Below are 15813 nucleotides of genomic sequence, written 5' to 3' on the forward strand. Positions count from 1 at the left end.
AAAACTTTAAATAGGGTACCCCCTAAATGGGCAAGGATTGGCCAGATTTAGCATGTGCGTGAAGTGCTTAAAGTAGTTGTTTGCTCTTCATTTTAAAGAAGGTATCAGTTCAGGCACCATTTAGGAATCGGTTTTGGCACTGGTATCGGAAAAATCCAAACGATATCCAACCCTAGTGAAAAGGGTGGGGGAATGATGCATCCTTGTTTTATGGCAGTTTCCACCTTGAAAGGTTCGGTCTCACTGCCATTCCAGAGGACTGTTGCCGCAGCTTTGTTGTTCTGCATCTTTGAGATGGCATCCTGAACCTCTAACTAGCTCGGTGGGTCACCTATGCCTTCCTTCACAGGACACTGTGGAATTCTGTCAAGGACCTCCTCATCAACCGTTGTTCTCTGGTTTAACAGTTCCTCAAAATATTCTTTCCAGCAGGCGTTGATCTCATCATCCATTTTCAGGATCTTTTGTCTGTCCTTAGACCAGAGGGGGTTAGATCCGCGGTAGCTGGGTGCATATACAGCTTTACTGGCATTGAAGAAACCCCTTGTGTCACCTGCTTCTGCAAGATTTTGAATTTCATAGGCTTTCTCTGTCCACCATTTGTTTTTAAGCTCCCTTGCCCAGCATTGGACAAAGGCCTTGGCTCTGGAGTGAGCTTCCCTCTTGGTTTGGCAAGTGATGTCCTTCTGCCAGGCACAAAAGGCCTGCCGTTTTTTGGAAATAAAATGTTCAATTTCCTCATCATTGTCATCGAACCAGTCCTGGTTTCTCTTTGTGTTTAAACCAGGGACATCTCGGCCAGTGTTCAGGATGGTGGTCTTCAGTGAACTCCATTGTGTCTCTACATCATCAGGGTACTTTGGTGGCAGGCTGTCACATAGTGCAGCTTGGAGGAGCTCCCGTGTCTCAGGCATTTCCAGGTTCCTGATGTTTAGGCTGGGGTGGCATTGCTTTTTCTTCCCTCTTCTGTTGGGCATTAGTCTAATGGCCATAGCTGAGCGGATGAGACGATGGTCTGTCCAGCATCCATCTGTACTGGTCATTGCCCTCGTTAGATGTACATCACGCCTGTCTCTGGCTCGGACAACGACATAATCAGATGCCAATGTTTGGAGTGAGAATGTTTTGAATTTGTTTTTCTTTATGAAGAGGGTGTTGGTGATAATACGATTGTGTTCTGCACACTTGGTCAGGAGGAGAACCCCATTGGGGATGATGTTTCCTACACCCTCTTTCCCAATAGTGCCACTCCACGTTCTGTAATCCCGACCAACTCTGACATTGAAGTCCCCCAGAAAGATGATTTTGTCTTCTTTTGGGGTGCCTGACAGGATGTTGTCTAGACTGGCATAGAAAGCTTCCTTGACGTCCAGAGTGGGAGCATATGCACTCACAACAGTGGCCATCTGGTTGCTGTCCAGCTTTAGCTGAACTGCCATGAGGCATTCGCTGATGCTCTGGGGCAATTCAGTAAGCTGACTGACCGGGTTGTTTCTGATGGCGAAGCCAACTCCGTGTATCCTGGGTTCACCAGCAGGCTTTCCTTTCCAGAAGGTGTATCCTCCCTTTTCCTCCCTCAGTTGTCCTTCTCCTGCCAGTCTGGTCTCAGATATGGCTGCAATGTCGATGTTAGACCTCCATAATTCCCTTGCTACAAAGGCTGTTTGTCTCTCTGGCTGTTCGCAGGAGTCACTGTCTAGAAGAGTACGCACATTCCAGGCTCCGAAATTCATTTCTGTGTTTTCGACCGCATAGAGGAGATCCCACTGGATGTGGTAATCCAGCCAGGAAGTTGGTGAGGCAGACGATTTTTTAGGGCACCTTTTCTAGTTCCCTCCCCTAGTGGGGTGAGCAGTGTGGACCCTAAAAAGGGCTGCTCAGTCATGGGTGATGGCACCGAAGAATTCTCCTGCCTCAATCCAAGAATCCAGCAACTCAAACTTCACCTACCACCTGTGTGCCAGTTTGTGACTAGGAGCTTCCAGTCTTCTCGGTCCTGCTCCCGTCGCCCCTTGCTGATCACCACAGGGCTTGGGATTGGGGTGTGCAGTCTGAGTTATCCCCTACAGGTGAACGCCTGTGCGTGACTTCTTTTAACGTGAAGAGACTGGTGTACGAACAGCCACTATACGATCCTTGACAGAGACAGACCTGCAACCAACTCCATGACAGTTGTAGGTCCCCCCCTGCTGCAACCTTCCTCCACCTTCACAGCCGTTGTAGCGATGGACACCATCCTCCGCCTGCTCCGTCGTTGAGGTCTTTCTTGGGTCGCGCTTTGTCTGGTACCTCCCCCTTAACCTTACTATGAAGGGTGACCCTACCAGGAGCTAAACTCCAGACGGCATCGCTCTTGGGATCTTTGGTACTCACAAACTTCTCCTCCACGGCAAGGTGGCGACCCTCCGGAGAAGGCTTATTGGATGGATTAATTATTGAGCAAGCCAGATTGTAGTACAAAGGATGACCACACCGAAAACAACACGTATTACGCACAGCTTTTTTGGAAGGTACCCAGATGTCACAAATGAGTGTATATTTCACAAAGGGATTGTCCAAGACAATATTTTGATCACTCAGTTTCGAAAGGGACATTTCTACACGTAAAACCAATGGTAAGGTTGCATATTTATTCCATATTTATTCGCAGATATTGACAGTAGAATGACATTATATATATATATATTTTTTTTTTTAAACTCTTGTTCATTTCAGTGTTCAGTGAGCAGCGTTTTTCACAGCTGTACTGGCATACCTTCGGCTATTGTTGGCTTTTTTTTGTTGCTACAACGGAATACAAATCTTTAGTGGTAAAAGAATGTTATGTATGCCCAGATAGACACTATTGTCCAGTGTGTCATGCGTCAGGGGTGTAGTTACAGATGAGACTGCAGGGCGGGGGTGCTTGGTAAATAGACGACCAGCACAACAATGGTTGTGCTCTGAAACTCCATATTCGGCATAGTTGTCCTGAATCATCTCCTAATGAAGCTAGAACACAGAGTTTGTGTTTTCAACTCATAATTTGGTTGCAGGAGCGCAGAATGTCTGATTTGAGCAATCTCAGGACACCGGCGTGTTTACGTTGACAAGTTAAGTTTCACTTTTTTAGACAAGAAACACTCATCAAAGGCATGCTATGCATAATTTTTAACTTAGAAACATTATAACATAGCCATGCTAAAGCATGTCTATGATCTACTGGCAATTTCAGTCTTCACGCATTTTCACCAAATTCGTGCACCTTTACCTGTATTTGTTACTATAAAACGTGTTAGGAACATTTTTGTGCATGGTATGGGGAGGGTGGGTGTAGCTACAGAGCATGTTGTTTGGGATCAGATTTCAATGGAGTTTGTGTTATTATAGCTAGCTAGCCACTGTAATGGCCCAGATACAGCGAACCAAAAAGACAGGGCTCCATCAAGAAATAGTTACTGTAACCTAGGAAATGCTTTTTATTGGTGCCGTCAGAAAAGGTTTGCCAAGGGGATGAAATGGACACGAAGACATGGAGCTGGCTTGTCTTCTGTTGGACCTGGAAGTAATATTAACTCTAGCTATGCAGCTAGGGTTGCCAGCCATTTGGTTTTTGACCAGAATGCCCAGTTTTCAAATTATTTTTATGTGCCCGGTTTGTGGTTCTGACCGCACAATGTAGTCTAATGTCCTGTCCCAGTAATTGATGGGAGAAATTTACCAGTAGTTTCTAATGAATTTGCGTCTCTGTGGCTTGGTCGGGTACTCAGGTGTGAGTGGGCGGGGGGTTGAAGATGGAGGAGGAGACTTCTTTGATCGTAAATACAGGATGAAAAGTCCAGCATCGTATGCCTTTAACAGCTCAACCATGAATTTCAAAGTAGTTATGTGCTTCAAAAAAGTAAGTTGCAAACAAGTTTCTATATTGAACTTATAACTGTCACACAATACAAGGCAGACACATACAATAAAAATAGAAACTACTGTTTAAATAGTGCGTAAATGTGAATACGTCACACACACACAATAAACGCATCACTGTTCTAAACTGGTACCCTACATAAAGTTTCTCCATTATGCATGAATTGACAATGTATGTAATAGTCTCTCAGTTTGACTTCCCCCTTTCATTACAGGTGGGTGTCCACCCCACCCTCAAAAAAAGGATTCATTGAATATCACTATAAGGCTGACAATAATGGTAAGTGTTGTGTATCATCTTGGTCTCAAGATTATGAATGACTCTGGTTTTGGAGTTTAATGAAATCAACTTTGAGACAGGAAACCAAGTTTGTCACGATATGGTTGCAATTTCATTTGATGTGTGAGCACAACCAAAAGCTAACTGTTCTCTGTCCATCTCTCACCATGGCATTTTCTTGTAAGACCCCTCTTGTAGAAACACACTGCTCATAAATGCTTCATTCCAAATGTATATTTTATTTTTAAAAAGGGCATAACCATCATGTATGGGATACTATTTGCTGAAGTTTCTAGAGTTCAGAGTTTTACCCTGAGGGGAAAATTCTATTTCAACAGGGGTCTTGGTGGGGATGGCATCTGCTGCAAGATAGTACAAACTATAGCAAAAACCAAAAACAAATCTGTAATAAGATGGGGGCAGACATCCCAATGGGGACAAAACCCTGTGAAAGCCTATCACAGAGCTGCTGCAACCTGCCTGCTCCTAAACCACAGCATATTGCTGATAGAGCAGGTCACGGATCTTGTAGTAGTCATCACACAGACAGCCTTCTAAGCCAATTCGCCCAGCTTCTGTCTGAAAAACAAAAGGGCAAAATATTTTGAATAAAAATAAATTACATTCATAAGCATTATGAGACCACTTTCAATAGCTCAAAAGAGAAATTAAACAATGGTGGTAATTTGATATATATATATATACACATTTATTTTTTTAAATTTAGGTTACACTCACTTCACATGTATTTGCAAGGCTGTAATATGGAAAGATCAGGTACCCAAGTGTCACATGCAAAGAGTATTGCCCTACCCATAACTGCCATCAGCAGTCACCATCAATAGACGATTAAATAGTTAACTACACAATTACTGTATACTGTACAACTAGGCAATGTAATTTCAAGCATCACATTCGAAAAGCAATATCCCAACTGAGATATGTAACGTGATGTTGATTATAAAAATTGATTCAAAGCTGAATTTAATCAAGTTATGAATGTTGAATGTTAATCAAGCTCATGAAGTTAAAATATCTCCATGCTAGATAATCTCTAACTGAAACCTGTTGACTACACATTTTAGCTATTTGAATTTACTGTAACTTTCATTCATCATCAAGATTTTACGTAGATGTTCTCTCTAAATCTGACGTAGCATGCTGTGCCAAATTGTTTACTGCAATATCAGAGAGTGATACCAAACACTTTAAACAAACCAGTGCAACACATGTGATAGCTTTTACTTAATATCTTTGATGGCTCAAGCATCTTAAAAGGTGATACAATGATGTAGCCTCTTAATATTTCTCTCATAGTGCACCAGATGCATTTAACTGTTAAATATTCTCCAGGGTGCAGGAATTACAAACCTGTCCTATGTTTTAGATGCTAGGCACTACTCTTTTAAGTGTAATTGTACTACAGTTGTGGCCAAAAGTTTACATACACCAAGGCTAAAGGCATTCAAACTCAGTTTTTCACAACTCCGACATTTCATGTTACCATACATTTCTTTTGGCAAGTCAATTAGGGCATCTACTTTGTTCACATCAGAGGTTTTTTTAAATTTTTAAAACATTTAAAACAATCGATTAAAGATGGATTGATTTCAGCTTTAAGTCACTATATCAGAATTCCAGTGGGAATTCAAAAGTTTACATACACCAAGTTGACTGTCTCTTTAAACAGTCTGGAAGATTCCAGGAATTGATCTATTTGCTTCTGATCGGCCAATTGTCATAATTAGTAGTTAATTGGGAGTTAATTGGCACCTGTGGCTGTATTTAAGGGCCTACCTTTAGAGCCACTGCCTTTTTGCCCTTGATACCATGGGAAAATCCAAGCAACTCAGCCAAGACCTCCTTAGGAGCAATTTCCAAACAACTGAAGGTACTACGAGCATCTGTACAAACAATTGTATGCTAAAAATCTTGGGACCACACTGACACTGCATCATTCAGGAAGGAGGCACAAATGAACTCCCAGGGCTGAACGGACTTTGATCCAAAAGTTTCAACTGAACCCCAAGACAAAAACAAAGGAACTGGTGAAGAAGGAGGCATCAGGTACCAAAATATCTACATCCATCATTAAGAGAATCTTTCATTGCCATGGCCTGAGGAGGCTGTCACACAAGGAAGAAGCCCTAACTCCAAGACCGGCATAAAAAAGCCAGAATGAAGTTTGCAGGTGATCACCAGGACTAAGACCTAGCCTTTGGGAGGAGTGTCTTCTAGTCAGATGAAACAAAAATGTAACTGTTTGGCCATATGTTTGGTTATTGTAAATTAAATTTGAAATAAATCTTTCTCTTAGCTATTAATTTGAAATGACCTCTTATGGAAATAAAGTGGATACCGTAACTGACTTAAAGGAAATGTATGGTAACATGAAATGTGTGGGGTTTTGAAAAATTGAGTTTGAATGTCTTTAGCCTAGTTGTATGCAAACTTTTGGCCTCAACTGTAGCTAGTGAATTAACACCATTAAAATTTCTAAATGTCTGAAGTTTTACATTATATGCTAGTCACTGCTATATTAATATTTTAAAAGCTAGCTAGTCAATTTACATAACCTTTTTTAAACTGTTTTTTGTAAAAAAAAATTTGGAAAAATTGCTCTCACTTTCAAAATATTTATTTCATTATTTCCCTAGCTGAATTATATTTTACATACTAATCAATTGTAGTATTTGAAATAGTGAAAACTGAAGTCACTGAAATAAAACTTTTTTTTCAACAAAGTTATTTGCATTCTACATTTTCTTTCAATTACAAATACATACATTTATGCAACGCATTGACTAAATACTTGATTCTGATTGGTCCCAGGGTGTGCATTAATTTTCAATTTTTAACAGTTCTAAAATCAATGCGCTACAAAATCCAACATTCAGAAGCAGTTTAACGGCAACATTATTCTTTGATTTTGAATTATTGTTACATCCCCTCCCCTTTTCAATGTCCAATTTCACAAATGATGGCAACGTTGAATCACGGGTTTAGTTAGCCTACTGTAGCTAGCTTAAGTTAGAGTTGCCAACTATTCCGCAAAATATGGAATCGTCCCTTATTTGGACAGTAAAATAGTAATTCCATATTTAACTCATGGCTACAGGGACGCATTATCTTTCCATATCTTTGTGAACAACTGTGTTTATAGTAACCGCTGTTTTGAATATAATTCAATTGTTAGCTAGCCGGGATAACAAGCATGCCGTGAGACCATTGACCGAAAACCCAGCTGATTTGTAATACTGGCGAGGTGACAAGTGACAACAAACTTTTCATGAAGGTAGCTGGCATTCTAACCCAGTTTCAGAGGGTCTTAGAAAGACACTGTCTACACTGCGTGACCACAACATTTTAAAAAGCAAGACAGCTAGGGAGATGAATGTGATTGAATTATGGTTTCAAGCTATTTTCTTAAATAATGTAATGGCAAAATGACCAAAATTGGTGCTAACTGTACAGTATGAAACAAAAAGGAACTATTTTTTCCAGATAGAATGATTGTTTTCATAGAACTAACGACCAGAGGTTTTTGCTTAACAACAGTGCAATTAGAACTACCAACCAGAGTTTTGCATAACAATGGTCCAAATAGAACAAGTTTTGCTTGACAATGATAAAACAATAAGCCCAAAGATCCAAAGAGGAAGAATATTTCAATTTCAGCTGATTAAGTCAATAAAAATCAATAAATATAAAAGTAACTAATATATAGGATTGTCGGTAACCCGTTTTACAAATGGAATAAACCACTCCCGGCTGTTCCTTTATTGGAAAATAATGTACTTCAGGGTGGTGATGGGGCAAAACAGTTTCGGTCGTACATTATTTTCCAATAATGAGACAGCCTGTTGTGGTTTATTCCTTACATATACCTCAAATTACGGGAAAGGAAATTCACCTTTTATCCCTAAATATGATGCAAATGCTAGAGCTTCCAGGAGGCTCTGCTCCCCTTGTCCCCCCACCATAGCCTGCCCTGGACCCTGATGGGGCACCAGTGGCCCCCAGAACCCTGGCCTTGTCATGACAGGCAGTTACAAATTCCTGCCTGTATGCACTAAATAGTTTTTTTTTTTTTTTTTTTTTTTTAACAGTACCTGCATTTATCTTTTCCAACCTTTATCTCTGATTAAACCACTTTAGCAAATATTGGAATTTAGTTTTTGAAGTTTTTTTGTTTATTAAATTAGGAGATTTCATGTAACAAATGCGAAATATGTATAGTGCCGGTATTTTAGTCAAATATAAGTACTGCATACCTGTAGGTACCAAATCTGATTTCAATTTTCTGTGAGATTTTCAAAACAAAAGGCAGAGAAACTGATTTAATATGGGATTATCCATAATTATTTATGCTACAGATATTCCACTAGCCTGAAACTCACTCTGCGAACTGCAACCAGGTTGTTACAGACCAGCACTCCTCCGACAAACTCAGCCTGTATGCCTTCCCTCAGCAAAACCTGCTTAAAGTCCGACAGGCGAGGCTCATTGATAAAAACAGACTGATGACCTGGGATCTGTGAGGTGGAAAAAAAACAATAATACGTTCACAACATAGCAAAACTTGCCTGTTACCCCAAATCTTACGACCATTTCTACCAAAAACCCTGAAACCCTGACTCCTGTTACCCTAAACCCCACTCCCCTCTCTCTGGTTAATCAACACCCTGTTCCTCTCTTGTTACTGTAAATCCCACTCCCCTCTTACTTGTTACTCTAAACCCTGATGCCCTCTCTGGTTAGCTAACACCCTGCTCCCCTCTCTTCTGTTACCGAAACACTGCACGCCCCCTTTCTCTCATCACCCTAAACCCTGCTCCCCTCTCTCGTTACCAAACACCCTGGTTCCACTCTTTTGTTACCCTACACCCAGCCCCCCCTCCTCCTGTTACCCTGAACCCAGCTCCTTCCTCTCTTGTTATCCTAATTCCCACTGCCTTCTTTCCACTTACTAACATTCCCAATAATCTCTAGTTACCCAACACCCTGCCCCCCTCTCTGCCATTACCCTAAATCCCACTCCCCTCCCTCCTGTTACCCTAAACTGTGCTCCTCTCTCCCGTTACCCTACATCTTGCACCCCTCTTTCCTTACTCTAAACCTTGCAATCCCTCTCTCCTGTAACCCAAAATCACACTCCCCTCTCTTCTGTTACCCTAAATCCCACTCCACTCTCACCTGTCACCCTAAACCCCCCCACCGCCGCTCCTGTTACCCTAAACCCAGCTCCTCTCTCCCGTTACACTAAATGCCACTTAGCTCTGACCCATTTCCCTACACCCTCTCCTGTTACCCTAAACCCCATGCCACTTTCTCATGTTACCCTAAAGCCTACTCTGCTCTCACCTGTTTCCTTACACCCTGCTCCCCTCTCTTCCATTACCCTGGACCCTGATCTCGTTTCCCTAAACCCTGCTCCCTTCTGTCCTGTTACCCAAAATAACACTCCCCTCTCGTTACCCTACACCCTGATCCCCTCTCTCCTGTTACCCTACACCCTGCTCCCCTCCCTTCTGTTACCCTAAACCTGGCTCCCCTCTCTCCTGTTACCCTACACCCTGCTCCCCTCTCTCCAGTTACCATGAACCCCGCCCGCTTCCCTCGCTCCCGTTACCGTACATCTTATCTCACCATCTCCTGTCACCCTAAACCTTAATCCCCAGTCTCCTGTTACATTAAACCCTTATTCCCTCTCCCTTTACCCTAAACTCTTATCCATTCTCTCCTGTTACCCTCTCTCCTATTTCCCTAAACCTTGTTCCTCTCATATTACCCTATATTCCTCTCCCTTTACTCTTGTTATTTTAAATGCTTATCCTATCTCCCAGATTGTCCTATATCCTTTCTTGTTTTTTCTGTATAACCAACCATTTTCTGTTCACACCTCTTGTGATGTTAGTGGCTCAAGGGTGGGTATGACATCACTCTCCTCAGACACTTCCTTATCATCCTCTCCAAACAGGCTCTTCATGGCACGCTGCTGGGCCACGGCACTGTGGTCTGCTGTCAGACTGGAAGTCACCTCCATGGGCAGCTCGCCCTCCTCTGCCTCCTCATTCATCTCACCCTCCTCCACCACCACACCGGTGTCCACCTTTATCACGCGCATATCCAGCACCCCGTCAATCCAGGCAAGCTCTGTGTCCTTAGCCTTGTAGAATTGCAGTGAACTCACAAGAGAGTCCTTCAGTCGTACCTGCAAGACCAACACATGCCTTCAGATACATACACACACGGATAACAATGATTATTGGACTTCAATCATTATCAATTAAAATTACAGCAAATTGCTCTCTTATTTTGCAGCAAAATCACAGGTGCCAAAATTGAGCACGGGCTACTACAGGCTTCATTCTAGACTTCAAGAGATTTTCAAAGAAACATACATGAATGGCAACTGAAAATCAGGCATGGCAAGCAGCAAGAATGCACAAAAATGATAATACGTTTTTTTAAAAATCCTTAACCCCTTAACCTCTTAGCGCACAACCCCTAGTGGTGGGCACGCCCGCGTGCCTAAATTACTAAACTCAAACATTCGGTGCTACTGCAACCAAAGTGTGAGATGAAAACAGTTGTTTCAGTTTCATTAGTAGACGATACATGACAACTATGCCGAAAACGGAGTTTCGCAGCCCCACCATTGTCGCTCCGGTCGTTCATTTAACACACACCCCCTCCCTGCAGTCTCATCTAAAAAACACCCCCCACCCTTGACATAATGGACAATATTGTCTATCTTGGCATTCATAAAAAAATTCTTTCACCACTAAAAAATCGTATTCCGTCATAGCAACAAGATAAACCTGACAATAGCCCTAAGATATGCCTATACAGCAGTGAAAACGCTGCTCACTGAATAACGAAATAAACGAGAAAAAGTTTTTAAAAATGATACCATGTCATTCTACAGTCAATATCTGGGACTAAATATTGAATAAACATAAAACCTTACTGTTGGTTTTACGTGTAGAGATGTCCCTTTTGAGACTGCGTGGTCATATATTGTCTTGGACAATCCGTTTGGGAAATATAGGCGCATCTGTGACGCCTGGGTATCTTCCAAAATAGCTGTGCGTAACACCACACCTGTTGTTTACGGCGTCGTGGCCCTTTTTAGTACAGTCTGACTTGATTGACAATTCATTTATTCAGTAGGCGAGAGTATAAGCTTTCTAACGATGTATAACATGTCTAATTCTGCTTTTGGAATAGCGTTTTATAGGTCAGCGTAACAGAAAATATTCTTAGCATCGCATTCACTTACGCATGCACTCTGTTAGCAGACAAATACGATGCACCTAACGAAACGTGTTGAAGGATATTTCATAATTTCTTGGAAAATACTATTATTATTGAGGATTTCTGAACATAGCTAAGCCATATGTTTGCTGATAGACCTAGCTGACATCGTTTTCTGGAGCAAAACAGAAGCGAATAGAACAATATCATTGATACTGTCTCTGTCTCCATCTACTGAACATAGAGGAGATTTCATCATTGCTATGTAAGTATTACCGCTCAAAATATTTCGGTTATATACGTTATTTAATAGGTTAGTGGTGTTATATAATGTAAATATTTCACACTGTAATGTAAGCGTTAGATGGAAGTATAATAGTTTTTGTGAAACATGCAACAGTGATGACGTCAGAGCTGGAACATTGCCAAAACGTGGTGGACGGGTGAAAATTGTTTTCGTGTTGTCTCATCCCCATACAAGAAAACATACGAGAGTACAGAGTATAGAAATACACACGAGTTAATTATTACACATTTAGGTACTGTACCGCATTGTGTGACAATATTTTTGCATTATTTTTTTAATCTGATAGCAATGTTTCATCTTAAACCCTCATAAGGGGCTCCTTTATATGCAAAAAGCATTTTATTCAATTTTGGAGAGATTTTGGATATGTTTCTGGACACCTAGCTATTTTAGACCACTGTACTGACTGAAAGCTTGTAATTCCCATTTGAAAATTATGCAAAAAACAGTCAAAACAGTTGATTTGTAGTGAAATACGTGGATGTGTTATAATTTACAGCAATGCATAATTTAGACATTTTGGATAGATTTGGAGATGCTGGGTACACTGCTTAGTTTTTGCTTCATACATCTGTAGTAGTTCTACATATCCACCCTTAGATTTTATGAATTTGTGGTCAAGAAGTTTTTGACCTAGCACATGTATAGTTTAACCTCCTACATATATGCAATCTCTCAGTATTTCATTGCAAACTTAAAAAGTGCAAATTTATTTTGGATTTTTTGTCAAAACAATTGCATTTGTGGCACTTTATTTCTTCCAAAATTATGAATATAAACTAATCTGTTAGTATTGTAAATTGTACAAATGTCTTGCTTCATTTAAGCCATTTTTCAAGTCTCTGTGGTGTTCACGTCTGGAGTTATAAAGCTTTAAATAGGGGACCCCCTAAATTGGCAAGGATTGGCAAAATTTGGCTTGTGCCTTAAGAGGTTAAACCCCACTTAAAATCCAGGTTTTTTTTGTAAGAATCCCCTGTCTTAAATAAACCCCATTATCTAAAAATTATATACAATACAGACATGGTTTAAAGCTTGAAATAAAGACAACATTTGTCCCAAAGTGACCAAATCCCCTGATCCTATGGTAGTCCCCCTCTGTAAACATACAGGACACATTTATTCTGAAAAACAAAGAAATCAAAAAATCATTTATTTTCTTTATTCTGAAGCAATTATATGTACTTCTGATATGGGAAACCAGACCTTTTTCAAATCGTACCCCAGAATGTAAACACCAGGGAAAAGTTTGGAGTGGACTGAACAAAGCAGTAAAATTTAACATGCGTTCTCCCAAAGTTGGGCCCAAATCTCCAGAAAACCTCTTCAAATGGCACCAAACCTCTCCAAATTAGAATATTGTGTATATATTTTTCCCCAGCAATATTCCACTTCTTCTAAATTCTAATTTCATTGTGGGTGGTACCCTCTGGAACCCCACCAACAAATATTCTTTATTTAGCCATACTCTGTTTTTTACTAATCCCTGTATTTCAGTCAAAAGCTGTCCTTTTAAAAAGCTTCTATGTACAAAATGTGTTCATAATAGTTATCACACAAACTAAATTAACTTAAAAACAATCACCACTTGGTTTTACCTTGCTGTGTGCTCAGACCTGTATTCAGCTCCCTGACAGCTTGTCAGCAGTAAACATCCTGATCGCAACAGAGTGAGAGTGCACAAGGAGGAAAATGACAAAAATATAAAATCGAATCTATAAAATCGATTTACAATAATATAGTGCCTTTTAGCACTACTGCAGTGTAAGGCTGTCAAAAGTGCCATGAAACTGAGTTTGAATATTAGCTTTTGCAATTAGTTAGCGTTCAAATATATTCGAATATCATTTGCCTATAATTAACAAAAATTAGCTGCTTATTGTCAGGCGCAATGCACGTGACACTCCCTCTAAACTGGCCTGTGCGTTATTTTCCACAAGCGGACAGTAGAATAGAGGACATTGGTCAACTTTCATACTAGGTTACTACATCTGGGGCCTCATTTATAAAACGTATTTTAGATCAACTGTGTGGCGCATACGTAGAAAATCACGTCAAAGTAGTGATTTATAAAATTTCAACATGACTCGATTTGACCATGGAAACAGCTTTGGCTCTACGCCAGGTCTTCACTTGACGTATGCACGCAAGTTCATTTTATAAATGAGCCCCCTGCAGTTTCTTTCGCCTAATGCGCAAATAAATAAAGCACTTTCTCGTGGATGTAATTTGCCACAACTCAGCATTTATTAATCACAATAATAGGGAAATGATTGTTTATGGGAAATCCCTGTTTATTTCTTAACACAAAAACTATTCAAACGGATAATACCTGTAGCCTAAAACAACACAAATTACTGACTTGGTTTTGTTTGTTTAACTTCTTTCATCATCCAATTTTATCAAAATCGAGACTGGGTTTTTTGCATCAAAGTATGAAGAGTCTATGCTTTACAACAGTGTATGCGTTACAGCAGTGCTAATTTGGGTTTACGAAAAAAATAACCTACCTAGCTAAACAATACAGACATTAAAGATACTTTTACCGTTGTACTATTTGACAATTTGGCTATTTTTTCCGCATTATTTAATTCTATGTCCTTCAGTGCTAGTCGATAGGGTTAACTTTATAGCAGACGCTCAACTAGCTAACTATGAATGCTGTGTATAAGTGAACTAGCTTGAATTCAGGACAAATACATTTCTACACCAAGTGTACATATGGAAGTTTAATGAAGTTCTTGTCAATGACTATAATGAACAACAAATGAAAACTAGGGTTTGGGTTTTTGTAATTTGGGGGAAAAAAAAGTTAAAGTAGCATGTGCAAAAGACACACAGGCACCCGTCCAACTGATCCAATAATTCTTTAACCCCTTCATGCCCCTAGTGTGCCTAGATAGCCCAATTCAGTCATTCTGTGCTCCTGCAACCAAATTATGTATTCAAAACACAAACTCTGTGTTCCAGCTTTATTAGTAGACGATTCAGAACTACTATGCCAAAGACAGAGTTTCTAAGCACCACCATTGTCACGCTGGTCGTCCATTCACCAAGCACCCCACCCTTTAGTCTCATCTGTAACTACACCCCACACAGAAGATAGGCACTATTGTCCAGTGTATCTGGGCATACATGAAAACATTCTTTTACCACTAAAAAATTGTATTCGATCATAGTAACAAGATAAAACCAACAATAGCTGAAGGTATGCCAGTACAGCTGTGAAAAACGCTGCTCACTGAACACTGAAATAAACAAGTCATTTTTCTAAAATTATACCATGTCATTCTACCGTCTGCAACTAAATATAGAATAAATATACAACCTTACCATTGGTTTTACGTATAGAGATGTCCCTTTTGAGACTGAGTGGTCATTCACTGTCTTGGACAATCCGTTTGAGAAATATACGCTCATTTGTGATGCCTGGGTACCTCCCAAAATAGCTGTGCGTAATACCACACGTTGTTTATGGTGTTGTCGTCCTTTGTAGTACAATCTGATTGACAATTACTCTTTCCAACAGGTGACAGAATAAGCCTTCTAACGATGTATGATATGTCTAATTTAACTTTTGGAATAGCGTATTATAGCTTGGAGTAACCAAAAGTTTTGTCTCATTATAGATGCTTTATGCATTCAGTCTACGGTAGTAGTAAAAGACACTGCACATGGTAGAAGACGAGAACAGCATTAATTCTCTGTCTCTGTCTATCTTTTGAACACAGATAAGATTTCATCCTTGATATGTACGTATTACTGCTCAAAATATTTTGCTTATACATGCTATTTTTTAAATTGAGTGTCTTTAAATATGTTAGTGGTATTTTATAATGGGGATATTTCACACTGTAACGTAAGCGTTAGTTGGTAGCTCAGTCGTGTTTGTGTTTTATGCACTGGATTTGACAAAGCTGGAACATCGACAAAACGTTTTGGGGGATGGTTGAATATTGTTTTAATGTCATCCAATCCCCATTCAAGGCAACATTACATACTGGAGAATACAGAAAAACATACAAGAGTTAAAGATTACACATTTAGGTATGTAAGGACTGGGCGC

General features: G+C 40.1%; 1 protein-coding gene across 2 annotated transcripts in view; it reads right to left on the reverse strand.

Annotated features, from left to right (window-relative positions):
- Nucleotides 1-4399: 4399 nt before the first annotated feature.
- Nucleotides 4400-15813, reverse strand: part of cpsf2 (cleavage and polyadenylation specific factor 2) — an 80678-nt gene continuing 69264 nt past the window's right edge. For both annotated transcript variants that reach the window (XM_064341058.1, XM_064341057.1), the window contains exons 13-15: nt 10083-10394; nt 8581-8715; nt 4400-4759 (exon numbers count right to left, since the gene is read on the reverse strand). In XM_064341058.1, the coding sequence (XP_064197128.1) occupies nt 4667-4759; nt 8581-8715; nt 10083-10394 (540 nt within the window). In that variant the 3' untranslated portion in view covers nt 4400-4666. The remainder of the gene's footprint in view (nt 4760-8580; nt 8716-10082; nt 10395-15813) is intronic.

Source organism: Anguilla rostrata, chromosome 6, assembly GCF_018555375.3.
Source record: "Anguilla rostrata isolate EN2019 chromosome 6, ASM1855537v3, whole genome shotgun sequence".
NCBI classification, from domain to species: domain Eukaryota; kingdom Metazoa; phylum Chordata; class Actinopteri; order Anguilliformes; family Anguillidae; genus Anguilla; species Anguilla rostrata.